This window comes from Nerophis lumbriciformis, linkage group LG21, assembly GCF_033978685.3.
Source record: "Nerophis lumbriciformis linkage group LG21, RoL_Nlum_v2.1, whole genome shotgun sequence".
In the NCBI taxonomy this organism is placed as follows: domain Eukaryota; kingdom Metazoa; phylum Chordata; class Actinopteri; order Syngnathiformes; family Syngnathidae; genus Nerophis; species Nerophis lumbriciformis.
The window spans coordinates 13244669-13272373 of record NC_084568.2 but is presented as its reverse complement, the minus strand read 5'-3'; the positions used below and the strand labels follow the sequence as shown (position 1 = coordinate 13272373).

The 27705-nt window shown below is 42.8% G+C and overlaps 3 protein-coding genes across 4 annotated transcripts in view; 2 read left to right on the top strand and 1 right to left on the bottom strand.

Annotated features, from left to right (window-relative positions):
- The window catches only part of col6a4a (collagen, type VI, alpha 4a), a 47242-nt gene extending 39644 nt beyond the window's left edge, over positions 1-7598 (top strand). The window contains exons 36-42 of one of the 2 annotated variants that reach the window (XM_061982949.1): positions 1416-1909; positions 1972-2062; positions 2136-2789; positions 3330-3402; positions 3471-3577; positions 3647-3688; positions 6151-7598. In XM_061982949.1, the coding sequence (XP_061838933.1) occupies positions 1416-1909; positions 1972-2062; positions 2136-2789; positions 3330-3402; positions 3471-3577; positions 3647-3688; positions 6151-6326 (1637 nt within the window). In that variant the 3' untranslated portion in view covers positions 6327-7598. The remainder of the gene's footprint in view (positions 1-1415; positions 1910-1971; positions 2063-2135; positions 2790-3329; positions 3403-3470; positions 3578-3646; positions 3689-6150) is intronic. The other variant, XM_072915550.1, reaches the window with a different exon arrangement.
- Positions 7599-7816: 218 nt separating this feature from the next.
- On the bottom strand, positions 7817-27227 carry pik3r4 (phosphoinositide-3-kinase, regulatory subunit 4). The gene is made up of 20 exons (XM_072915551.1): positions 27089-27227; positions 26036-26760; positions 25816-25949; positions 24180-24387; positions 23700-24089; positions 20637-20771; positions 20354-20575; positions 20095-20268; positions 19878-20023; positions 18021-18224; positions 17746-17947; positions 12977-13074; positions 12678-12903; positions 12279-12609; positions 9204-9415; positions 9000-9131; positions 8840-8940; positions 8685-8773; positions 8500-8620; positions 7817-8420 (listed from the first exon to the last, which is right to left on the bottom strand). The coding sequence occupies exons 2-20, from the start codon at positions 26751-26753 to the stop codon at positions 8250-8252; spliced, it is 4014 nt and encodes a 1337-aa protein (XP_072771652.1). The 5' UTR covers positions 26754-26760; positions 27089-27227; the 3' UTR covers positions 7817-8249.
- The window catches only part of atp2c1 (ATPase secretory pathway Ca2+ transporting 1), a 63707-nt gene continuing 51459 nt past the window's right edge, over positions 15458-27705 (top strand). The window contains exon 1 of the mRNA XM_061982945.1: positions 15458-15784. The gene's annotated coding sequence lies outside the window, so the exon portion shown is untranslated. The remainder of the gene's footprint in view (positions 15785-27705) is intronic.

Sequence of the window (27705 nt, the reverse complement as noted above, 5' to 3'; positions counted from 1 at the left end):
TACTATATATAGACAGATGTGTGCCTTTCCAAATCATGTCCAACCAACTGAATTTACCACTGATTGACTCCAATTAAGCTGTAGGAACATTTCAAGGATGATCAGTTGAAACAGGACGCAACTGAGCCCACTTTTGAGCTTCATAGCCAAGGCTGTGAATATTTGTGATTTTTATACTTTTTTATAAATGTGCAAAAAATGTTTTAAAAATGTTATTTCACATTGTCATTACAGGGTATTGTGTGTTGAAATTTGAGGACAAAAATGAATTAATTGCATATAGGAATAACAAAATAACAACAAAATATGGAAAAAGTGACGCACTGTGAATACTTTCCGAATGCACTCTATACACCTGAGTGTGTGTGTGTGTTCTTGTATTTCTACCCTTATTGAGACATCAACAAGGAAAAGTACATACCATATGAGGAGCGGTGAACAAGTTAGGACATAAATCATGGTCCCAATACGAAAAACCATTGCATCTAATAGAGAATGTCTCATTTGCACCCCTGGTGGTGACATCTATCAAAATGGCAAAACAAAGTTACCTAAAAGCAGTCTTTTTCTCCAATGTGTTGGCTTTTTTTCTTATAAAATTGGAAACAATTTCTCATATTCTTTCTGTTTCTGTAATATTGCAATATTTTGTCTTAAAATTATTACTTTTTTAATGTAAAATTGTTACTTTTTAATGCAAAATGGTGACTTTTGTCATATAAAATTCTGACTTCTCACAATATTGACAAAGCAAAATTCCGATTATTATTATAATATTGCCAAAATGTTAAAGTTTTCTAATAAAATTGTGACTTTTGTCGAGTAAAATTACGACCCTTTTCATAAAATTGCCAAAATTTTAAGCTTTTTTTATATAATTGCGTCTGTTATTGAGTTAAATTCCAACTTTTGTCATATTGCACAAATGTTCAGTTTTTCTTGTAAAAGTTTGACTTGCGTAGAGTAAAATGACGACTTTTATTATAACACTGCCAAAATTCAAAGTTTTTCTTGTAAAATTGACCTTTTTCTTGTGAAATTCCAACTAATTTTTCACAACAAGCTTTTTTATACTTGCATAGTGTGTATATATTATTAATGTTGTAAATACAAATCTTTATATATCTAGAAAGGGTGGTCCTAAAGAGGTAGGCATTTTTCACAGGTTTCAAGAAGGTAACAAATACAAGACTGTGTGTGTGTGTGTGCGTGTGCGTGCGTGCGTGCGTGCGTGCGTGCGTGCGTGCGTGCGTGCGTGCGTGCGTGTGTGTGCGTGTGCGTGCGTGTGTGTGCGTGTGCGTGTGTGCGTGTGCGTGTGTGTGTGCGTGCGTGCGTGTGTCCCTTTTGGACATGATTCCTGAGAAACGTCCGTCAGAGAAGCGTCCTAACACAAAGTTTTCTTCACGGCTCTACAGACAGGAGCGCTTGTCCAGCCTTCCCCACCGAGCTGGTCTTCGGTCTGGACATGTCTGAGGACGTGACCCCGGCGGCCTTCGAGAGGCAGCGTGCGGCACTGGTCTCGTTGCTGGAGGACATGGCCATCGCAGAGAGCAACTGCCCTACGGGCGCCCGCGTGGCTGTGGTGGCCTACAGCGCCTACACCAAGTACCTGATCCGTTTCCACGACTACCGGCGCAAGTCGCAGCTGCTGGACGCCGTGAGGAACATTGCTCTGGAGCGCACGTCCAACCGGCGGCAGCTGGGCGGCGCCATGCGCTTTGTGGCCCACAATGTCCTCAAACGCGTGCGTTCCGGAGCGATGATGAGGAAGGTGGCCGTCTTTTTCTCCAACGGGCCGTCGCAGGATGCCAGCGACATCGTGACCGCCGTGATGGAGTACCGGGCCCTCGACATCGTGCCGGCCGTCATCTCCCTGAGGAACGCCCCCGGCATTAGCCGCGCCATGGAGGTAAGTGTGGCGATCCGAGCCTAACCCTTCACGACACGGGATTTATAAGTGTTTCCTGTCAGCTGGACGACACAGGCAAGTCCATCTTCGCCGTGCTGGGCAGGGACGCCGCCGCCGACCTCAGGAGGGTGAAGAACTGTGCTGTTTGCTACGGTGAGAAGCGCAGTCAGCACGTGTGTGTAAATGTGGACAACAATACAGGAAGTGATGTCGTTTGCTTCCTCAGACCCCTGCAGGCGGGCCCAGGAGTGCGTCTTTATCCAGGAGACGCCGCAGCCACAGGAAGTGGACGCCGACCTGCTCATGGTCGTGGACAGTTCCCGCGAGATGCAGGCCGACGAGTACGCCGGCGCCCAGCAGCTGCTGGGCTCCGTGGTGGAACAGTTGGCCGTGAGCCCGCAGCCCCGCCAGGCCGGCAACCAAGCCCGTGTGGCCGTCGTCCAGCAGAGCGGAACACGGGACACCAAGGTGGAGTTCGGACTGCAGGCCTACCAGAGCCAGCAGCTGATGAAGACACACCTGCTGCGCACCATGCAACAACAAGGCGGCGCGTCAGCACTCGGGCACGCTCTGGAACTGAGCCTGAGGGAGGTGCTGCTGAAGGGCGGCGCCGCCCGCAGAAAGAAGGTCCTGCTGGCCGTGGTCGGCACCCAGACGGCGTTCGAAGACCGCAACACGCTGCGCTACGTCTCCCACAGGGCCAAGTGTGAGGGCGTGGCGCTGTTTGTCGTCACGGTCGGCGAGCGCTACAACCGCACGCAGGTGGAGGAGCTGGCCAGCACCCCCACCCAGCAGCACCTGCTCCACTTGCCCCGCCTCCAAGCCCTCGAGCAAGACTACGCGCGCCGCTTCTTCAGGGTCTTCATGTCCGCACTCAACAGTAAGTAGGATGGCTGCCGTTCACATTTTACCCGGGAATCGATACCCGTACTCAACGGTATCAACTTTCGGTACTTTTGTTTGTGTTAACAAATATTAATAGTTTGATGATAAAATGTTTTTTGTTTTTTTTAATGAGCTGATTGTGATACCTGTGCTGTACAGTTGTCATATTTTGTACATTTAAATCTCATTTGCAGTGTAGTAGCACTTCCAAGACATTAGATGGCAGTACTCTAGGCTATGTTGTCTAGCAAGGAAGTAGATTCTTCCAGGAAGCTCAATGTGTTATGTTGCGCCCTACATAGTCTTTATACTGTAAGTATGTAAGTGCATATTACACACCAGCTGTTTTATTCTAACAATAATCTTAGTTGTAGTTTTCAATACCAAATGTGAGGTGTTAAAATTGCTAATGCTAATAGTAGCCTGTCTATGGCAAATCCAATGTAAGTTAGCATCAAGCTAGTACGACAAGTCGCTCGTTTTGCGTTCAATACTTTTATATCCCCAACAATCTGTGTGTGTGTGTGTGTTGCAGAGGGCGTGAACACGTACCCGCCACCATCTTTGAAGCGGACCTGTAAAGATGGAGGGCAGGTCGGCGTCGGCGGGTAAGGCGGTGACGTCGCATGATGAGTCAGGTGAACATGAAGTGACGGTGATGTGACTTTGTGTCTAGACAACAGTTTGTGGAGGAGTTTGCCGACCAGCCAAAGGAGCAGGAACAGTTCCAGGAGCAGACGGGGCAAGTGGATGCCGTCGGCATGCCGACCGCCGCAGGCTCCGGTAAGCCCCTCCCCCCACTGTCAGTCTAACTGCAAAGCGTGCACAACAGAACCGTTTGTTTCATGTCAGACGTCAACGTCGCAGCTGGGACGCAGTCGACGGGCCTCAGAGGTAAGACCAGGGCTCACCACCCTTTTTTGCGTCAGGGACCAGTTAAAGGTAGGCATTAGTTTCAAGAACCGGCCTTCCATGTGTGGCAAATAAATACAGCAGAAACAGAGCATGAAATATTGAATTCACCGTAATGCTTAGTAAGTGGGAGCCCTGGGCTTGTTTGTATACACCAGGGCTGTCTAAACTTGGTGACTTGGGGGCCACATTGGGCTAAAATAATTTGGCTGAGGGCCGAAAGAAGACAGCATGTAAATATATATATATATATATATATATATATATATATATATATATATATATATATATATATATATATATATATATATATATATATATATATATATATATATATATATATATATATAGCCTATACATATAATATACATATATATTATATATAAACATATATAACCTATACATATTATATACATATATATTATATATAAACATATATAGCCTATACATATTATATACATATATATTATATATAAACATACATAGCCTATACATACATATATATATATATATATATATATATTATATACATGTATATAATATACTGTATATAGCCTACACATATACATATACAAATAGATTGTATATAGTCTATACATATATATATATATATATATATATATACACACACATATATAGCCTATACATATATATATAATGTAGATATATAATATATATACATACACATAAATATATACACACATATACATACATATATATATATATATAAATAAACATACATATATACACACACACACATATACATATATTTATATACATACTGTACATATACATACATATATACACATACACATATTTATATATGTATAGTGTATATATACAGTTCTTAAGTTGGTGTAGTGATATAGATATAATATATATATATATGTAATATAATTAGAGAAAGCGTATAAATAAAAATATCAAAATCACTACACCAACTTCAGTCTTAAGGCAAAATGTATTTTAATTATTTAACTGTGTGTACTGTCTCAGGGTGCTCTTGCGATTAATTAATATATATTTCTGTGTGTGTGTGTGTGTGTGTGTGTGTGTGTGTGTGTGTATATTTGTATATATATATGTGTATGTGTATATATGTGTATGTGTATATATATAATATATACCGTATATATATAGATATATACGTATATATATATACACGTATACATACATACGTATATATATATATACGTATGTATGTATATATACATACATACATACATACAGGTATATATATATATATATACACACCTGTATGTATGTATATATATATATATATATATATACATACATACATACGTATATATAGATATATATGTACGTATGTATAGCTATATACGTATATATCAATATATATGTGTATATATATATATATATATACGTTTAATATATATATACACGTATATATATACATATATATACGTATATATATACGTATGTATATATATACATGTGTATATATATATATATATATACATATATATGCATGTATATATACATATATGTATGTATATATACATATATGTATGTATATATACATATATATATGTATATATACATATGTATGTGTATACCGGTATATATAATATATATATATATACGTATATATATTAAACGTGTATATATAGATATATATATATATGTATATATATATATATACGTATATATACATATATACGTATATATCTATACATACATATATATATATGTTTAATATATATATATACGTATATATATATATACACACACATATATATATATACATATATATATATACATATATATACACACGTTAGTATATATATATATATATACATATATATACACACGTATGTATATATATATATATATATATACACACGTATATTTATATATATATATACACATATATGTATGTATATATACATATGTATGTATATATATATATATATATATATATATATATATATATATATATATATATATATATATATGTGTGTATGGGTTTGTATACATGTGTATGTGTATATATATATATATATATATATATATATATATATATATATATATATTAATATAATGGATATATAATTAATAATTATTATAACTAGTTATTAAGAGTATGTGAAAGTTCGACTTCTACCTTGTTTACTTCCGTGACAACCTCCTTAAAGTTTTGTAATCAATCAGAAATATCAAGCAGCTAAAATGTGCCAAACATGGATAAGTGTGGAGAGGGAGAGTGTTTTGCATATTACCCATCGTGCTTTGAAGTGGGTTTACATGGGTGTAGTTTTAAATTGTGTGTGGAAACGAGCCTTTGGCTACAAGCTATCAGATGAAGAGTGTTTATGAAGGTGCATGGTCTCTTGTAACAAAGATGTACAACAAGTGACAGGACTTTTGTCAGAGTTGGAGAGACACGTCGCTGATATGACTTCCTGTCTGTCCCTCCCACGCAGACGCCTGCTCCCTGGGCCAGGACACGGGCACTTGCCAGGACTACGCCATGATGTGGTTCTACGACGGCACACTGAACCAGTGCCAGCGCTTCTGGTACGGCGGCTGCGGCGGCAACGCCAACCGCTTCAACACGCAGGAAGAGTGCAAGGACCTCTGCGTGAGCGAGACGTCCTGAAGAGGGCGCCGCCAACGTGAACTTTTACACTTGAAAACCCTTTAGTTGATGTGGCGTGTGTTTGTAGCAAGCATTTCAGCCTCGCCGCGTGCTCGTCTGACCGCAAACGTCATACATTTCCTTGTTCCGCCATCTTCCTCCTCACTCATGTTGTATTAGTGCTATTATTATTATTGTGTGACGCATTCACACATATTGTATTCTAATGATCAATAGTCCGCCCTTTTTGTGCCCCCCATTTTAATCCCATTCAAACCATTCCAAATTCAATCAGTTCAGTTTATTCCTGACCTTTTTTATTCTGTCCCAAACTCCTCATTTTTTGAGAAATGTTTTCCCATTCAAAATGAATAGCCAATTTAAAAAAAATGTTTTTAACATTTTCCATATTTCTCAACAGACAAGTTCAAATGCTCCTTGCTAATGTTAGTCAATTAGTAGCATGCTAACATTATATATGGTACTTGGCACATGCTAACTGTAACTGACATTAGCTTTTTAGCTAATGTCACAGTTATACACACCAGGTACTTGACAGATGCTGACTGTTACAATGCTAACGTTAGCATGTTACCTTTTTTTTATATTTTTTTTAGATATTTTTGAAAGAGTCCTACATTTTGTTACTTGATGCAGTTTATTTTTATCTGCCGCTATCCGGCTAACGTGGTAACTGTTAACTTTTCAGTTCGACTTTTGAGCATTGAGATGCGGATGGTTAGTATGCACGCATGCTAGCTTTTTTGCCCAATTTTTCAGATATACACCTCAGTCATATTTTGGTGCTTACTGTTACCATGCTAACGTTAGCATGTTACCTTTTTCAGGTTTTTTTTTTTTCATACATTTTGGTACTTGATGCATGCGAACAGTTTATTTTATCTGACGCTATCTGGCTAGCGTGCTAACTGTTAACATTTCAGTTCGGCTTTTGAGCATTTAAATGCTAATGTTAGCATGTACACAAGCTAGCTTTTTTGCCCAATTGTTCAGATATACACCTCAGTCGTATTCTGGTGCTTGACACATGTTTACTGTTAGCATGTTAACTTTTTTGAAAGAGTCAAACATTTTGATACTTGACACATGCTAACAGTTATTTTTGATCTGACGCTAACTGTTAACATTTCAGCATTCAGATGGAGCTTTTAAACATGCTAAAATTAGCATGCTAGCTTTTTTGGCCAATTATTTTAAATATGCACACCTCAGCCATATTTCGGTACTTGACACATGCTTACTGTTAGCTTTTCTTAGCTATTTTTTAAAGGTCCACCCCCAAGTCGTACATATTGGCACTTTGAGTCGCGTGCTAACTGTTGCTTTTTATTGCCTGACATGTTGGCTTCAGGTTTTCAGCATTCACACGTAATTTCTTAGGAAATTGCATTTTGTAGTTATTAATATCCCAGCATCACACATCTTTATACGATTCTGTACAAAAAAAAAGTATTTTCTCAAGAAATCCATTTGACTGCCAAACAATAAAAAGTTGAGTCAATCTTTTTCTGTGTTACGTGAAGTGAAGTGAATTATATTTATATAGTGCCTTTTCTCTAGTGACTCAAAGCGCTTTACATAGTGAAAGCCAATATCTAAGTTACATTTAAAGCAGTGTGGGTGGCACTGGGAGCAGGTGGGTAAAGTGTCTTGCCCAAGGACACAACGGCACGCACTAGGATGGCGGAAGCGGGGATCGAACCTGGAACCCTCAAGTTGCTGGCACGGCCGCTCTACCAACCGAGCTGTACCGCCCCGTTAAGGGTCACAGGTCATGGCCTGCGGGGGGGCGGGGCCACCACAATCATGGCAGTTAGAGGAAGTTGGAAGTTGAAGTGGCCTTTATTGAGAGTGTGCAAGTCACATGACTCCTACTTCATGCGAGGACTATGTACAAGGTGTGTGTGTGTGTGTGTGTGTGTGTCACTTCCACACTTTGATGATCCCATCTCGTGATGAGGTGACAATGAAGCCTTGTGTGGTCTGGAAGGTGGCGATGTCAGTGATGATGTCATGGTGTCCCACGGGCAGCGACTCGGGGCCTCGACGCGGCGAGTCGTCCGCGGCGCCGCTCTTCTGTTTGCTGTGGATTTCCTGCGGCGGAAGAAGCGAACGCGACACAGTGAGTCGGGCAGGCGCTCTGCTCAGAAGGCGTGGCCTCATGATTGCTCACCTGCACCACTTCCGTCCCTTCGATGATCTTCCTGCTGTACACCACGGACGGGCAGTGCAGCGAGTCGTTGGCTCCGCCCGCCACGATGTAGGACCTCTCGGGGTACGCCAAATCCCAGAACCTGGCGAGCGCGGGACAGACGGTGACGAGCCCGCCGCTGACGTTAACGCGAGTGCTCGACTCACCTGATCCTCATGTCGGAGCCGGCCGTCAGCAGGAGCGGGTTCCCGTCGGCCGGACTGCAGTAGACGCCGTGCACGCTGTGAGGGGAGGGCTGCGGGGAAAACGCCAGTCAAGGCGCGGCACCACGCGGGAGAAAGACAAGGCGACGCTCGCTCACCTGCAGCTCGGACAGCGGCGGCGCCGAACTGGCCCACAGCGTGAACTTGCGGTCCCCGGTCTCCATGTCCCACATGGACACTTCGTTGTTGCCCTGGACGGCTGCAACGCGGGGACGCGCGTTAGGTAAACAGGAAGCGGGGTCAGGGAGGCGGTCTCACCTGCGATGACCGACGACTGGTAGAGCGGGTGCATGAGCAGCCGTCTGACTCGTGCGCGTGCGGGGTGGGTGTGGTTGGAGATGGGCAGCTGGAAGCGCATGTCCCAGCACGCCATGGTCCCGCTGCTCGTCCCTGGTGAGGAAACACGGCAGAGTCGTTCATGCGCGCCTTAACCACGGCGGCGGGGGGTGGGGGGGGGCGCACCGAGACAGAGCCAGCACTGGTGCATGTCCACGCTGAAGGAGGTGATGAGTCCCAGGCGCAGGTCGTGGCGAAGCGTCCAGGCGTTGGCGTTGGAGCGAAGGTCCCAGCCGACCAGCGAGCCGTTGACGGTGGCGTACGCCAGCACGGACTGAGCGCCTGAGTTGAAATGGTGGATGTCCACCGCGCAGCCGTCCTCTTGGAGGTCCAGAGACCTGGGTGGGGCCAACAGATGCAGGTTCAATCGGAACTCCACTTTTTGGGGGTGATTTTTGTCTACCGCTCACAATCCTGATATGTCTTTTCTAGCGTTTATTTACGATTTAGAAAGCATTAGAAAAAGAAGAACATGCACTGCAAAAACTGAAATCTAAGTAAGATTAAATATCTCAAATAAGGGTGATATTTGCTTATTTTCTGTCTGATAAGATAATTCTTCTCACTAAGCAGATTTTATGTTAGTGTTTTACTTATTTTAAGGGTTTTGGTCCTAAATGATCTCAGTAAGATATTACAGCTTGTAGCAGAGATTTGATGTCCTATATTGAGTAAAACATGCTTGAAACTATTTTTGTCCAAATGTCCAAAACACACCCAGCAAACGTGCACAGGAAGGCGGGGAAGAAGAGGGGAAAAGGCGGCCAAAATGGTCAAAAGTCCCAATTTTGTCCAAAATACCTCCCCGGGTTCCAGTCCCACGAGTCCCGCCGCCGGCCGCGCAAGTCCCGGTATGCAAAAAAATGTCCAAAACGCACCCAGCAAAGTCCCACGGGAAGTGGGGGAGAAAAGTGAGAAAAGTCGTCAAAAGTCCCCAAAAATTTTCTAAATACCTACCCAGGTTCGAGTCCCACAAGACCCGGAGCCGGCCGCGCAAGTCCCGGGATGCCCAAAATGTTCATAACACACCCAGCTGAGTCCCACGGGGAGGGGGGATAAAAGTTGGGAAAGCCGGCAAAAGTCCCAAAAATGTTCAAAATACCTACCCAGGTTCGAGTCCCACATGGAGTGCCGAACCCGGGTGTGATTTTTGAACATTTTACCAACTTTTGTCACTTTTCTCACCGCCTTCCCGTATGACTTTGGACATTTTAGGCATTCCGGCCGGCGGCGGGACTTGTGGGACTCAAACCTGGGTAGGTATTTTTAACATTTTTGGGACTTTTGCCGACTTTTCCAACTTTTATAAGTTCATTCATTGAGGTTAGCTAATTTTACCTGTATTGTAAAGTCTTGACAAGCCAAATTTTCTTGTTCTATTGGCAGATGATTTTGCTTAGTTCAAATAAAATACCCCTAATTTTTGCAATTTTTTTTCTTGTTTTTGAACAATGACTTTTTTGCAGTGTGGTCCTGAGTTCAATCCCGGGCTTGGGATCTTTCTGTGTGGAGTTCGCATGTTCTCCCTGTGACCGCGTGGGTTCCCTCCGGGTACTCCGGCTTCCTCCCACCTCCAAAGACATGCACCTGGGGATAAGTTGATTGGCAACACTAAATTGGCCCTAGTGTGTGGATGTTGTCTGTCTATCTGTGTTGGCCCTGCCATAAGGTGGCGACTTGTTCAGGGTGTACCCCGCCTTCCGCCTGTGTGCAGCTGAGATAGGCTCCAGCCATACTTGCCAATAGGGATGTCCGATAATGGCTTTTTGCCGATATTGTCCAACTCTTTAATTACCGATACCGATATCAACCGATACCGATACATACAGTCATGGAATTAACACATTATTATGCCTAATTTGGACAACCAGGTATGGTGAAGATAAGGACTTTTTTTTTTTTTTAATTAATAAAATAAAATAAGATAAATAAATTAAAAACATTTTCTTGAATAAAAAAAAGAAAGTAAAACAATATAAAAACAGTTACATAGAAACTAGTAATTAATGAAAATGAGTAAAATTAACTGTTAAAGGTTAGTACTATTAGTGGACCAGCAGCACGCACAATCATGTGTGCTTACGGACTGTATCCCTTGCAGACTGTATTGATATATATTGACATATAATGTAGGAACCAGAATATTAATAACAGAAAGAAACAACCCTTTTGTGCGAATGAGTGTAAATGGGGGAGGAAGGTTTTTTGGGTTGGTGCACTAATTGTAAGTGTATCTTGTGTTTTTTATGTTGATTTAATAATATAAAAAAAAAATAATAATAATAATTAAAACAAACGATACCGATAATAAAAAAAAATTATACCGATAATTTCCGATATTACATTTAAAAGCATTTATCGGCCGATAATATCTGCAGGCAGATATTATCGGACATCTCTACTTGCCAAACCTCCCGAATTTTCCGGGAGACTCACGAATTTCAGTGCCTCTCCCGAAAATCTCCTGGGACAACCATTCTCCCGAATTTCTACCGATTTCCAGCCGGACAACAATATTGGGGGCGTGCCTTTAAAGGCACTGCCTTTAGCGTCATCTCTCACCTGAAAAGGAGACTTTTATATATGTCTCCGTTATCCATAAGTTTATCTACAACCCATAAAGTAGGCAGGCACGGAGATATTTCTCAGCGTGTGTTTATTCCAGCCGGCACGTTAATACACTGACACACAACATCCGGATTCCCATCATGCATTGCTTCAAAACTACGGCAAGTAGTAATGTCGCTCCCCAGTACTCAAACAGAACAAAGGCTACTCAAATAGTGAGAGGTAAGTGTTATTTTTTTTTTTTTTAAGTAAGCAGCAAAAGTACAGTACAGTTAGTAGAACAACTGTGTTTTCATTACTGTGTACTATATATATATATATATATATATATATATATATATATATATATATATATATATATATATATATATATATATATATATATATATAAATAAATAAGAAATACTTTAATTTCAGTGAATTCTAGCTATAAATATACTCCTGCCCCCGACTTCGCCCACCCCCATCCCCCACAATCTCCCGAATTCGGAGGTCTCAAGGTTGGCAAGCATGGCTCCAGCACCCCCCGCCACCCCGAAAGGGACAAGCGGTATAAAATGTATGGATGTTCTTATGTCACATAAGGCAGCATTAAAAAAAGTGCAGTTCCCCTTTAAGAGGTGTTGTGCTCACCTGGTCTGGAAAGGTTGGACTTTGGGGGACTTGGGCGGTTTGTTGGCTTCCACCGCCAGCAGCTGGATGGAGCCGTTGTCCGACGCCACGGCCAGGTAATGTGAGCCCTGACAGAAGGTCAGCGTCTTGACGAGGCCGCCGATGCGCGAGTAGGTCAACACCGACCTGGTGGTGGTGGTCTTTCCCTCCATCTTCTGGCTGTCCCACACCTTGACCGTGCCGTCGTTGGACGCCGTGGCGAAGATGGCGTGCTCGTCCGAGACCCGGATGCGGTTGACGGCGGCTTTGTGTTCGTGGAGGTGGGCGACCAGCAGCCCCTTGGGGTGCCACCCTGAAACACACACATTTTTCGCGTCACAGCCGGACGGCGCCCTCGCCTGTCGAGAGCGTGATCGTTACCGGGCGGCGGCGGCCGACTCTCCCACTCGGCGCTCTCCATCATTTGCTTGGCCTTGCGCTCGGCGCTGCACTGGTCTCGCTTCTGCTGCACCAGCTGCTGAAGCTCCGCCTTGCACGTGTTGATGCGGCGCTGGTAGGCGGGGCCGCCTGTCGCCGACTGGAGCGCGGACGTTGCCGAGGACGCCGAGCTCTTCCGGGCCTGACTCGAAGGCCCCCCGTCAGTGGCCTGCGGGAGAGCCTTGATGAGTAAAGGTCACCGGCGATTGGCTGACGGGACGCTGGGAAGTACGAGAGAGCACCGTGGAGGGCGGCGTGGCGGCGGTGGCGGGCTCCTGAGACCCAAACATGCTCTTCCACTCCTCGTTCATGATGGAGTCCTGCTTGGCGTGTTTCCTCGCTGCGGGAAACAACAGGTAACATTCTTTAACCCTTTAATCACCTGTCGCCATTTTTCGACAAATCAGTTACATTTAAAGGTTAGAAGGCTAAAAATCGGCCACATAGTTTAGAACCAGTTTATCTTTCAAATGGAATCAAAGTTATTCCAAATAGGAGAGAATAATTTACTATACACACTGCAAAAACTGAAATCTAAGTAAGATTAAATATCTCAAATAAGGGTGATATTTGCTTATTTTCTGTCTGATAAGATAATTCTTCTCACTAAGCAGATTTTATGTTAGACTGTTTTACTTGTTTTAAGTGTTTTGGTCCTAAATGATCTCAGTAAGATATTACAGCTTGTTGCTGAGATTTTATTGACCTATATTGAGTAAAACATGCTTGAAACTAGAATATCAACTGATGCAAAGCTGTGTCATTAACACTCACAAGTATACAACTACTTTTTTTAAAGTAATAATTTCTTACTTCAAGGATGAAAAAAAAATCATGATGCCGACCGCATATCATTATGTCAAGATAATGGCACTAGCATTTACTTAAATTAAGAATATTTTTCAACATATTGAGCAAAAAGGTCTCTTTTTTTTCTACCAAGAAAAGTGCACTTGTTATTAGTGAGAATATACTTATTTTAAGGTATTTTTGGGTTCATTGAGGTTGTCTAATTTTACTTGTTTTGTAAAGTCTTGACAAGCCGAATTTTCTTGTTCTATTGGCAGATCATTTTGCTTAGTTCAAATAAAATACCCCTAATTTTTTTTTCTTGTTTTTGAACACTGACTTTTTGCAGTGCACTTAACACCTGAGGACCCTTTTTGGTCCCCCATTGAGACACACTTTTTTCAATATACACCCGCCATCAGTGTGTGAATGTGTGTGTGAATGGGTGAATGTGGAAATACTGTCAAAGCGCTTTGAGTACCTTGAAGGTAGAAAAGCGCTATCCAAGTATAACCCATTTATCATTTAATATACAGAAAAGCGGACATGTTGGAATATTTTCACCACAAATACTGAATGGATCCAAGCATCTCCCTTCCAAATACAAGGACAACAAGATTTTAGCTTGTGAATTTGAATTATTCATGGTTTTGTGGCAAACCGTCAGATCAAAGTTTGGCAACGTGTCTTTTGCAGAACATTTTTTGGCATTTCATCATCACCCATCAGATTATATGGGGGTGGGAGGAGTCTCTACAGATTTTCAGGGCTCAGAAAATCTGCAGAGACTCCTCGCACCCCCACCAAGGACTGTTTTCACTGCTGGACTCTGGAAAGAGGTTCCGCAGCCTCTGTAGCTCTGTAACAGCTTCTTCCCTCAGGCCGTAAGACTCTTGAACGCATCATAATAATCCCCTCAATTCCCCCCCCAAAAACGGAGGAACTTGCTGGAATATAAAGACAATATAACATACATCCATAAACGTGGATGCATATGCAAAAGTGCAATATATTTATCTGTACAGTAATCTATTTATTTATATCTGCACCTTATTGCTCTTTTATCCTGCACTACAACGAGCTGATGTGACGACATTCCATTCTTATCTGTACTGTAAAGTTCAAATTTGAATGACAATAAAAGGAAGTTTAAGTCCATCCATCCATCTTATTCCGCTTATCTGAGGTCGGGTCGCGGGTGCAGCAGCCTAAGCAGGGAAGCCCAGACTTCCCTCTCCCCAGCCACTTCGTCCAGCTCTTCCCGGGGGATCCCGAGGTGTTCCCAGGCCAGCCGGGAGACATAGTCTACCCAACGTGTCCTGGGTCTTCCCCGTGGCCTCCTACCGGTCGGACGTGCCCTAAATACCTCCCGAGGGAGGCGTTCGGGTGGCATCCTGACCAGATGCCCGAACCATGGCAGAGCTTCTCACCCTATCTCTAAGGGAGAGCCCCGCCACCCGGCGGAGGAAACTCATTTCGGCCGCTTGTACCCGTGATCTTGTCCTTTCGGTCATAACCCAAAGCTCATGACCATAGGTGAGGATGGGAACGTAGATCGACCGGTAAATTGAGAGCTTTGCCTTCCGGCTCAGCTCCTTCTTCACCACAACGGATCGATACAACGTCCGCATTACTGAAGACGCCGCACCGATCCGCCTGTCGACCTCACGATCCACTCTTCCCTCACTCGTGAACAAGACTCCTAGGTACTTGAACTCCTCCTGTTGGAGCCTATCTATATTAATTATTTATTAATTGTTTTGACAATGAAATCAAATAATGCCAATGATGATGTTGATGAATTATTGGATGTTACAGATGAATTATGATTGACTGATTGTTTTCAGCTGCTCACGCTCCTCTGGTGAGCCACTTCCTCCTCCTCTAATTAAGAAGACAGGACAAATGGGTGCTCCTTTTGTCTGTCTGTCATGTTGAAGGAGTGAGGAGTGAAACAGTTTATTTACCGCTGAACAAGTTATTTTGATTAAACTGAAGTCAACCACAGAGAATATTTTTTGTTTGTGAAAATAAATTACGGTATAATCATTTTTAATCTAGAAATATCTCCGCGAGTGCTTATTAAGAAATTTAGTGAGTCATAGACCTCCTCCTCTGGACTACTCTGCTATCTTTATTTTAATTTTTTCGAGCTTTTTTGGAACGCAAGAGTACCCGTAACAAGTAAATAAACTTCACCGAAGACCCGAAGGATCAACCACGATCGCTCTGCACCGAGGACAGAAAGCAGCCGGCGGGCCGTGAGTAAAATCAGCTGATGACGTCATGAATGAATGAATGAACGCGCCGCTGCGCTGTATGGAATCATTCAAACGCTATGAAAAGGAAAGTTGCAGATTGTGGATGTGAAATGCATTAAAACGAGATGTTGGAAGGACGTGTAGGACTGAACTAAACGATGAAATAAGTGGAAATTAAATTGAGCTATATGATTATCTGGAATGATGTTGGAAGGACGTGTAGGACTGAACTAAACGATGAAATAAGTGGAAATTAAATTGAGCTATATGATTATCTGGAATGATAATCTCAGGTGTACCAGAGTACACCTGAGACGGCAGTTGAGGCCGACGACATGCTGATAACGCGCATTGCTTCGCGCAGAGGCAGATTGGGCGCGTGCACGAGGACGCTAAATGAAATAAAGACTTGGGGCAGGGTCTCCTCCCCAACCCAGACATGGCACTTCACTCTTTTCCGGGCGAGAACCATGGACTCTGACTTGGAGGTGCAAGGAAGTCTAAGTCTAATAATTAATCTCTGATCAGCTAAAGTCCAGAAATGACAGATTGGTGATGGCGTGGAGGCAGTTTTCGCCGTTAAGCTCCAGCCACTACGAGTAGGTATGAACAGGTACTGACCCATCGGGCACTTCAGGGTGTCATCTACACCGTTTCTACCAAATAAGATCAGAATTTGCGGAGCCGAGCTTTTTAACGTTTTGTGTTTAGTGGCGACTCATCGGAGCAATGTTGGGCGCCATGCCACGCCCACATCTCATGGCGTAGGCAAAATGTGTTTGCAATTTATCATGTGTAGTATCTGTCATTTTAACCACGACTCGTTTGGTCAAAGTCCATAAGAGGAGTTCGTTAAAAGTACCCCTTTTTTTCGCCGAAAAATACAAAAAGGACCAAGATGGCCGACTTCCTGTTCAATTTCAGGTATGGGTTCCTGTGACTTTTATGTGCGTCCGCTCATGATAGACGTCTCCTGCAATTTTCGTGTCGATAGGTGAAAATGGTAGAAGTGGCTGATTTTTTTTTTAATTTTTAAAGAGAACCAATTTTGACATTTCATTTTCGACACCACAAAAATATCAAACGTTTCGCCGTGGCTGCAAAATATGGGAACTTTTTGTGCATGTTCAGGGCCTCAAAAAGGTGTCCAAACGTCCATCCATCCCATCCATTTTCTACCGCTTGTCCCTTTTGGGGTCGCGGGGGGTGCTGGAGCCTATCTCAGTTGCATTCGGGCGAAAGGCGGGGTACACCCTGGACAAGTCGCCACCTCATCACAGGGCCAACACAGATAGACAGACAACATTCACATTCACACACTAGGGCCAATTTAGTGTTGCCAATCAACCTATCCCCAGGTGCATGTTTTGTAGGTGGGAGGAAGCCGGAGTCTTATAGAAGAAAAAAACAGCTATTTTAGTAGAGCCCTTGCTGTGCTCTACATCGCCCCCTGCTGATCTTGCACCGTGTCTGTTTGGGCGGAAATTGTTTTGTGTGCAAAGACACTTTTCAACCACTAGTCGATGTGAGAGACATATTCATTCCTATACAGTGTTTTTGCGTATTTGTCCATTCAAACTGAAAAAACCCCAAACTTGGATGCAACAACAAAGATGGTTTTGGGTTGTTGATGCTACAGAGAATTGTGTAAATGTGCTTTTGAAGACAGTTTGTGTCATTGTCAGCATGTATACACGCAATAGCACCACCACATGACGGATTAGGTGGTTATGTAACTTCAAGGGGTTGAGTCTTCAACGTTATTTACGTTAAAAAAACAACTAATCTTAACAATTCCACTTCGAGATACAATTCTGGGAAAATATTACGTATTTTGTGTTTTAACATGATAAAAAGTTCAGTTTAAAAAAACAAAACAAAAAAAACCTATTAGACATTAAAAAAATGTATATCATACAGATAAGTCTGAAGCTGCTGAAATGTTTGTGTGCCCTCGTCACCTCGCTTGTCGTCCACCTCGCCTTTAGGCTTGGCAAGGTCCGCCTGGCGCCCGGTGATGCCGAGTGTAGCAAGGTCGATGACGCCAGTCTGGGCCGCGTCCCTCAGGAGGGTCTGCTCGCCTACGTTGGCTTTGGCCTTGTTGGACTTCAGCATGAAGTCTCGCAGAGCCAGCAGCTTGTCCTCCTCCGCCTCCGTCATTCCCTGCGAGGACAGGCGCGTCAACATGGCCGCCAATATCGCCGCTCTGTGGTTACAGAGCATGTGCGTTGCTCACCTGCGAGAGCAGCTTCTTAAAGAGCTGAGCAATGGCCGGGTCCTCGTGAGGAGGGCATTCTGGGATGGACCCCGCGCGCATCTTCTGCCTCAACAGCAGGTGGCGGAAGAGGCTGGAGATGTCCTTGGAGCGCAGAGCGTAGTCGAAGATGGAGCGGCTCAACGGCTCCTTCAGGACGCTCAGCAGGACCAGCTCCTTGTCGATCTGAGGACGCAGCGGTGCACTCTTAACATCGGAGTGGTGGTAGGGCATAAATATATTATATATATATATATATATATATATATATATATATATATATATATATATATATATATATATATATGTGTGTGTGTGTGTGTGTGTGTATATATATATATATATATATATATATATATATATATATATATATATATATATATACACATATATATGTGTGTGTGTGTGTGTGTGTGTGTGTGTGTGTGTGTGTGTGTGTGTGTGTGTGTGTGTGTGTGTGTATATATATATATATATATATACACCCACACATGTATATATATTTACATGCATATACACGTATATACAGATATACATATATACACGTATAGGACTAGCAAAGTAAGATTTTCATTGTATGGCAAACTGTCTGTTTAACTGTGCATATGACAATAAACAATCTTGAATATGTATATAAACACATATATACACATATCAAATTTATACATACATACACTTGTATATATATACACCTATATACATATACACGGATATATTCAAATAAATACATATATACAGATATATACACAAATGTGTGTGTGTATATATATATATATATATATATATATTTACATGCATATACACGTATATACAGATATACATATATACACGTATAGGACTAGCAAAGTAAGATTTTCATTGTATGGCAAACTGTCTGTTTAACTGTGCATATGACAATAAACAATCTTGAATATGTATATAAACACATATATACACATATCAAATTTATACATACATACACTTGTATATATATATACACCTATATACATATACACGGATATATTCAAATAAATACATATATACAGATATATACACAAATGTGTGTGTGTATATATATATATATATATATATATATACATACATACATACATATATAATCATCATAATTGGATATTAAGAGTATGTGAAAGTTCGACTATCCATACATACATATATATATATAATAATATATACATACACACACATTATATATATATATATATATATATATATATATATATATATATATATATATATATATATATATGGGTTTGTATACTTGTATATATATTATATTAATATAATGGATATATAATTAATAATTATTAAAACTGGTTATTAAGAGTATGTGAAAGTTCGACTTCTACCTTGTTCACTTCCGTGACAACCTCCTTAAAGTTTTGTAATCAATCAGAAATATCAAGCAGCTTTGCATTTTTTCCATTATGCATTGCAGGGATTTGAATGGGTGCAAATTTGAATTATGTGTTGTGCTTGGACATTTTTTTTAAATAAATTCCACAAAGTTCAATGAGCAGGTTGTGTTATTTGTGACAGTGTTGTTGATTTTTTGTGTTAGTTTTTTAGCACCATGAGTGGGAAAGGTTGTTTGGATTGGGTCATATATAAAAATGCTGTGCTGTGAACACTTTGACATGCTATTGATGGTCATTACCCTGAATTACTCACAAAGTCCACAAGATGGTAGCAAACGCGCAGCAATCATATTGTCGGATATTTAAATTAAGTTGGAGGGACTACGTGGGCAAGGTTCTTTCTTAAAATCGTCACGCCCTCGCGGGCCAAACTGAACTTTGCTGTAGTCTGGACACTCCTGAGGTATGGGGGAGGGGCTCTCACCTGGATGATGGGCTGTGTAATGAACGGGTTGAGGTGCGGCATCAGCTTGCAGTAGACGTCAGCAACGTTGAGGTGCTCCGCGACCACGGTCACGAAGCCCACTGCGCCGTAACGGATCCACAGGTTGGGGTGACACAGGAACGGCGCTGCGGCGAGTGCACAGGCACAAGTCTTGAACACGCCACGAGGCATTCAAGAGTTTGTCATGTGACCTTACCGATGTCGGCGACAAACTCGTAGATGTGAGGTTTCTGCAGCAGGCCCAGCTGGCACATGCACGTGAGCGCGTTCAGAGCTTTGTGGATGACGAACTCCTCGGTGTCGCTCAGGCCCTGCTGGAGGAGCGGCTTCAAGATGGAGGAGCTCTGCCAGCCCACGTACGCCGCCACTCCTTCATGCGGCGACACAAAGGAAGACAAGACTTGTGATTGGACGCAAGGCAGGACACGACTGATGGCGGCGGCGCAGCGTCTCACCGACGATGCTGTCGAAGAAGGCGCTGCGCAGGTGCCAGTCATTCTTGTCGTTGAGGAAGGTGATCATGTGCGACAGCAGCACGTCGTTGGCCTTCTGGCGGCCGAAGAAGACGCAGAGGCGCGTGATGCCGTTCTCCATCAGCGACTGCTTGACCACATTCTCCGAGTCGCTCAGCAGCGTCACCACCTTCTGCTGCACCATCTCGTGGAGCGCCTGCAGCTCTGCACACGCACACGCCGTCACGCGCTGCTCGAGGCGGGCGACCCTCACGCGCGTACGTACCCGAGTCGTAGTTCTCGTTGAGGTGCAGCGTCTCCTCGCCGTCCTCGCCGCTGACGTCGTGCTCCATGTTCACGTTGTTTTCCTGCACCAGCTCCAGGAAGCGGAGTGCGCTCTCTGCCAGGTGCGCCACGTTCTCTGAGAAGGACGTTCACAAATATGTTGTTTTTATATTTCTTCAAGGATGGAAATATATCCTAAATGGTCGCAACCCACCAGCCTACCCTCACACATTTTAGCAGATTTCCACCTGAGATAGACAATTTTTATATATTGCTCATGGGTTTTTTTATGTTTCATGGTCTTTTAGTAAAAAACAAAACAAAAAAACCCACATTTTTTATTAAGTGAAATACACTACATATGCAGTATTTCCAAAAACGAGTTGCAAAGTGGAATACTTCAGATGAGGTAATTACATCCTTTAATAATAATTAAATCAATAATTCATAACACTGATTTTGATGCATTATTATTTTTGGAACAATGACAGTTTTTTTTTAAACTCACTACTCCTTAGCCAAAAAACGGACACGCTCAAAAAAGCGTTAAGTCATATTTATTCATTTTTTTAAAAAACTTTCAGCGCTTTAATTTCTTCAACAGCTTCAGATCTATTCACAGATATACATTTGTTATATATTTATAATGTTTTTAAGTTGTATTCTCTTTTTGTAAAAAAAAAAAACAAACACCTAATTTATATATAGACAAAAAAAAAAAGGGAAAAACAGAAAATAAAAAATATGCAATGTTTCCAAAAATGAGTATCAAAGTGGAATACTTTAGATGAGGTAATTGCAACCCTTAAAGGGTCAATAATTCATAACAACACTGATTTTGATGGTTATTTTTGCAACAAGTTTTTTTTTCAAAAACTCCCGAGCTGAAAAACAGAAGCGCTTAAAGTGTTCCAAGTTATATATTATGTTTCACTTTGAATGCTTTAAATTATTCAACAACTTCAGACCTATCCATAGATATAACGTTTTTATGTATTTGTAATGTTATCTTTGTGTTCTTTTTGTACAAAACAACAAAAAAATGTATATGTGAAAAACGCAAAATATGCAGTATTTCCAAAAATGAGTTGCAGAATGGAATACTAGTTTAAATAAGGTAATTACAGCTTTTAATAGGTGAATAATTCATAACACTGATTTTGATACAATATTATTTTCGCAAAGACAGTTTATTTCCAAAAACTCACACTTTCCCTCCTTAGCTGAAAAACAGACATGCTCAAGTATGTGGTAAGTACAGTATGTTATACATAATTTTATTTTTTTTAAACCTTTAACGTTTTAAATTCATTAACCGCTTCAGGCCTATCCATAGATATATTGTATTTTTATATATTTTCTCCTGCGTTGAACAAGAAAAGTGAGATATTATAAGTTATACTTCTTCCTGCTCCTTTTCAAAACCCAAAACCAGTGAAGATGGCACGTTGTGTAAATCGTAAATAAAAACCGAATACAAGGATTTGCAAATCCTTTTCAATTTATATTCAATTGAATAGACTGCAAAGACAAGATATTTAATGTTCAAACTGAGAAACATGTTTTTTTTTGCAAATAATTACTAACTTAGAATTTAATGGCAGCAACACATTGCAAAAAAGTTGGCACAGGGGCATTTTTACCACTGTGTTACATGGCATTTCCTTTTAACAACACTCAGTAAACAATTGGGAACTGAGGAGAGCAATTTTTTAAGCTTTTCAGGTGGAATTATTTCCCATTCTTGCTTGATGTACAGCTTAAGTCGTTCAACCGTCTGGGGTCTCCGTTGTGGTATTTTAGGCTTCATAATGCGCCACACATTTTCAATGGGAGACAGGTCTGGACTACAGGCAGGCCAGTTTAGTACCCGCACGTTTTTTTACTATGAAGCCACGCTGTTGTAACACATGCAGAATGTGGCTTGGCATTGTCTTGCTGAAATAAGCAGGGGCGCCCATGATAACATTGCTTGGATGGCAACACATGTTGCTCCAAAACCTGTATGTACCTTTCAGCATTAATGGTGCCTTCACAGATGTGTAAGTTACCCATGTCTTGGGCACTAATACACCCCCATACCGTCACAGATGCTGGCTTTTGAACTTTGCGCCTTAAACAGTCCGGACGGTTCTTTTCTTCTTTGGTCCGGAGGACAAGACGTTCACAGTTTTAAAAAACTATTTGAAATGTGGACTCGTCAGACCACAGAACACTTTTCCATTTTGCATCAGTCCATCTTAGCTGAGCTCGGGCCCAGCGAAGCGTTTCTGGGTGTTGTTGATAAATGGCTTTCGCTTTGCATAGTAGTTTTAACTTGCACTTACAGATGTAGCGACCAACTGTAGTTAATGACAGTGGTTTTCTGAAGTGTTCCTGAACCCATTTGGTGATGTCCTTTACACACGATGTCGCTTTTTGATGCAGTACCGCCTGAGGGATCGAAGGTCACGGGCATTCAAGATTGGTTTTCGGCCTTGCCGTGATTTCTCCAGATTCTCTGAATCTTTTGATGATATTACGGATTGTAGATGGTGAAATCCCTAAATTCCTTGCAATAGCTCGTTGAGAAATGTTGTTCTTAAACGGTTTGACAATTTGCTCACGCATTTGTTCACAAAGTGGTGACCCTCGCCCCATTCTTGTTTGTGAATGACTGAGCATTTCATGGAAGCTGCTTTTATACCCAATCATGGCACCCACTTGTTCCCATTTAGCCTATTCACTGTGGGGTGTTCCAAATAAGTGTTTGATGAGCATTCCTCAACTTTCTGTCTTTTTTGCCACTTGTGTCAGCTTTTTTGAAACATGTTGCAGGCATCAAATTCCAAATGAGCCAATATTTGCAAAAAATAACAAAGTTTACCAGTTCGAACGTTGCATTCTATTCAATTGAATATAAGTTGAAAAGCATTTGCAAATCATTGTATTCCGGTTTTTTTTACGATTTACACAAAGTGCCTACTTCACTGGTTTGGGGTTTTGTAAAGTTATGTTGGTTGTTTTTTTCTTTCACCTTGAATGAAACAAAAACAATGCCATCGTGTGACGGGCGGCGGCTCACCTGCGTAGGCCAGCCGGACGATGGTGGCGTCGTCCTGCGCGAGGTGGGCGACGCCCGGCAGGATGTACTCCGGGTAGATGTTGACGTCATTGCGTGGCACCTCCTTGACCAGCGCCAGCACCTTGGTGAGCGTGCGCACGGCCTGGGCACGCACGCGCGGCACCGGGTCGTTGCAGAAGTGCAGCAGGTACGGCGTGACGCGGTCTAGCAGGATGTCCACGCACAAGCGTGGCGCCAGGTGGAGGATGAGCTCCAACGCCGCCAGCTTGGAGTCGCAGGAGCGCAGCGTCTGCAGGCAGGAAGTGATAACGGACGCCAGCACGATGAGGCCCTGGTGCTCCTTTATGCTCACAACGCCCTCGCTGTCATCCTGAGGGCAACATTGCACGCCTGCGTGGAGAACACGCTCCCTCATTAAAGGTGACGCTAACACTGGTGAAAGGACACACCCACATTAGTAAATTATCCATTAAAGCGCACCTGGCAGGTTGTGAAGGATGTTATCCAGGTTCTTGCGGATAACTAGCACTCGCTCGTCTGCAGACTGGAAGGTCTCTTTGGCGAACTGCGCCATGTACGGCTGCAGGAAGGTGTAGAAGATGTCGGGGAACGCTTTGCCTCTCTGCTGCTTCAGGTAGTCCTCCGCCGCCAAGCGCCGCTCCGGCTCCCTCTGAACCATCTGAGCCACCTAAGGGACGGCACAGTCGCGTGATGTTTGCTGTGTGGGGTTGTGCCCATCCACTACTGTTATCACGTATCGGTTCCATATCAGCAAGTATCAGATGATATCGACTTCCTTGTAAAATGTGCGATACAAGCAGTCCTGCAGAGTGTTTACTTGTGTGTGATATCATGTGCGATACAAGCAGTCCTGCAGCGTTTACTTGTGTGATATAATGTGCGATACAAGCAGTCCTGCAGCGAGTTTACTTGTGTGTGATATCATGTGCAATACGAGCAGTCCTGCCGCGTGTTTACTTATGTGTGATATCATGTGCGTTACAAGTAGTCCTGCAGAGTGTTTACTTGTGTGTGATATCGTGTGCGATATGAGCAGTCCTGCAGCAAGTCTAAATTCTGGTGACTGAGATACCAGTTTTTTTTTTTACCGTATTACCCGTCATTTTTGACAGTTGACATTACATGGACAAAGATAAGACCTTCTGGAGGAAAGTTCTGTGGTCAGATGAAACAAAAATTGAGCTGTTTGGCCACAATAATCAGCACTAAGTTTGGATAAGAAAAAGTCCCAGGAACACCATCCTACCGTCAAGCATGGTGGTGATAGTATTATGCTCTGGGCCTGTTTTGCTGCCAATGGAACTGGTGCTTTACAGAGGGGAAATGGGACAATGAAAAAGGAGGATTACCTCCAAATTCTTCAGGACAACCTAAAATCATCAGCCAGGAGGTTGGGTCTTGGGCGCCATTGAGTGTTCCAACAGGACAATGACCCCAAACACACGACAAAAGTGGTAAAGGAATGGCTAAATCAGGCTAGAATTAAGGTTTTAGAATGGCCTTCCCGAAGTCCTGACTTAAACGTGTGGACAATGCTGAAGAAACAAGTCCATGTCAGAAAACCAACAAATTTAGTTGAACTGCACCAATTTTGTCAAGAGGAGTGGTCAACATTTCAACCAGAAGCTTGTGGATGGCTACCAAAAGCGCCTTATTGCAGTAAAACTTGCCAAGGGACATTTAACCAAATTATTAACATTGCTGTATGTATACTTTTGACCCAGCAGTTTCACATTTTCAGTAGACCCATAATAAATTCATAAAAGAACCAAACTTCATGAATGTTTTTTGTGACCAACAAGTATGTGCTCCAATCACTCTATCACAAAAAAATAAGAGTCGTAGAAATTATTGGAAAACTCAAGACAGCATGACATTATGTTCTTTACAAGTGTATGTCAACTTTTGACCACAACTGCATGCACACGTATATATTGTACATATGTATGTATGCGTATATGTATATATTGTGTATATATGTATGTATGTATGTATATGTATATATTGTATTGGATTATTATTGCTATCGACCAATACTCAAAGCTCCAATATCGGTAGTTTATCGGAATTAGCAACGTGCAAACTGCATCCTCACCAGCTCTCGGATGCTACGGTCCTCGATCTTCTCCAGGACCTGCTCGGTCTGGAAGTGACCCTTGCGGTACGCCAGGAGCTGGGACAGATCGAAGAGCGGGACGCCTTCCGTGAACAGCTCAGCAATCACGCAGCCTAAAAGCAACACACACACACACACCGGAGTCAGAGTGAGCCCTCTCTCCCTTTTTGCGCATCTTTGGGCCGACGGCGTGGAGCACCTGCAGAGAAGATGTCCATGGCCTGCTTGAGCTCCCCTCTGCTCCTCTGGTTGTTGTTGGTGAGGTCCACCAGCGGCGTGTTCTGGTCGCTCTCGGCGGCGAACATGCTCCCATCCACGAAGCGCTCGGGCGCGATGTAGCATGTCCGGCGCCGGGACGTGTCGAAGAAGTAGTTGAAGTCGGCGGGGTTGTCCTCGGGCAGGTAGGTGGGCTTGAAGCTGGCAAAGTCGGTAAGCAGCACCCAGTTCCAGCTGGTCACCATAACGTTTTCAGTCTTTATGTCGCCGTGGCGCACGCCGGCCTTGTGCGCCTGGTCCACGGCGTTGAGGATCTGGAAGGCCAGCCAGCGCTTTTCCACGTTGTTCAGGAAAGGCCTGGTGCTGATGCGGTCGTACAGGTTGTCCCGGACGTATTGCCGGAACAAAATGGCAGCCTTCTCCGTCAGGGAGGTCTTCTGGAAGGGCAGGCAGTTCTGGCACGAGTGCAGGCGGATCTTCAGCTCCTCCAGCTCCTGCTTGTAGCTGGTGAGCGGCAGCGAGGGGTCCTGGATGGCGAACACCTTGACCACCACCAGGCCCTCGCGGTGTTTGGCCCGCGCCACCTTGAAGAAGCGCGTACTGCCCAGACTCTTGTCGTACTCGTGGTCGTGGATGTCCGAGAAGTAGCTGTCCACGGACAAGATCTGGGACGGGGCGATGCCCGCCAGCTGGTTGCCCATCGCGCCCCTGCAAAATTCGGGGGTCAAAGGTTACGTCACTGACACTTTTAGCCACTAACTGGAAAGATCCGTGCTGTATGCACTTCAGAATTGTAGTGTAGCAAGTTTTCACAGCATGCCCAAGTTCGGTTACTCACCGGGGTTAGTTACAAGTTATTTTAGATGAGTTTGACGTCTAAATGACGCTAACTAAGGATGTAAGCTAGCTAAGGATGTGTTTACGTGCGAAGGAGAGTCACATGAGTTCACGAATATAAACAGCGCTAAGTTAGCATGCTAGCTAATCGTTAGCTCTCGGGTCGCGGTGACGCTAAATAATAAAACTAAAACGTTACCTGCTGATGGCACAGCTGTAGTTGCTACTGTTCGTTTACAATTCACAATGGGAAAATAAAGAAACAACCGTTTTCGAAAGAAGAGACGACCGAAAACAGGCTAATTTGTTCACCAGCTGTTGTTGTGCTTCCGGGTCGGGGTGTGATGTCACTCCTGTAATTGTATTTACAATTCAATCATTCATATCAACATTCATTTTTATAAAAAAAAATGTTTTAATTGCAAAATTGGCATTAAAAAATGCAATATCCCCCAACCCCTCCAAAAAAAATCAAAGTAGAGCATTTGATGTGAGATAATTGGAGCCTTCAATAAGTCAATAATTCTTACCATTTATTTTGATTCAATATCATAGTTTGAGCAATGACAGTTTTTGAAAAAAAAAAAAAACTGCTACAGGGATCTAAAAGGGTCCCACGCATAACTGTTAAAAATAAGTCATACATTTTTTTTTGGTTAAAGTTAAAGTACCACTGATAGTCACACACACACTCGGTGTGGTGAAATTAACCTCTGCATTTGACCCATCCCCTTGTTCCACCCCCTGGGAGGTGAGGGGAGCAGTGAGCAGCAGCAGTGGCCGCACTCGGGAATCATTTTGGTGATTTAACCCCCA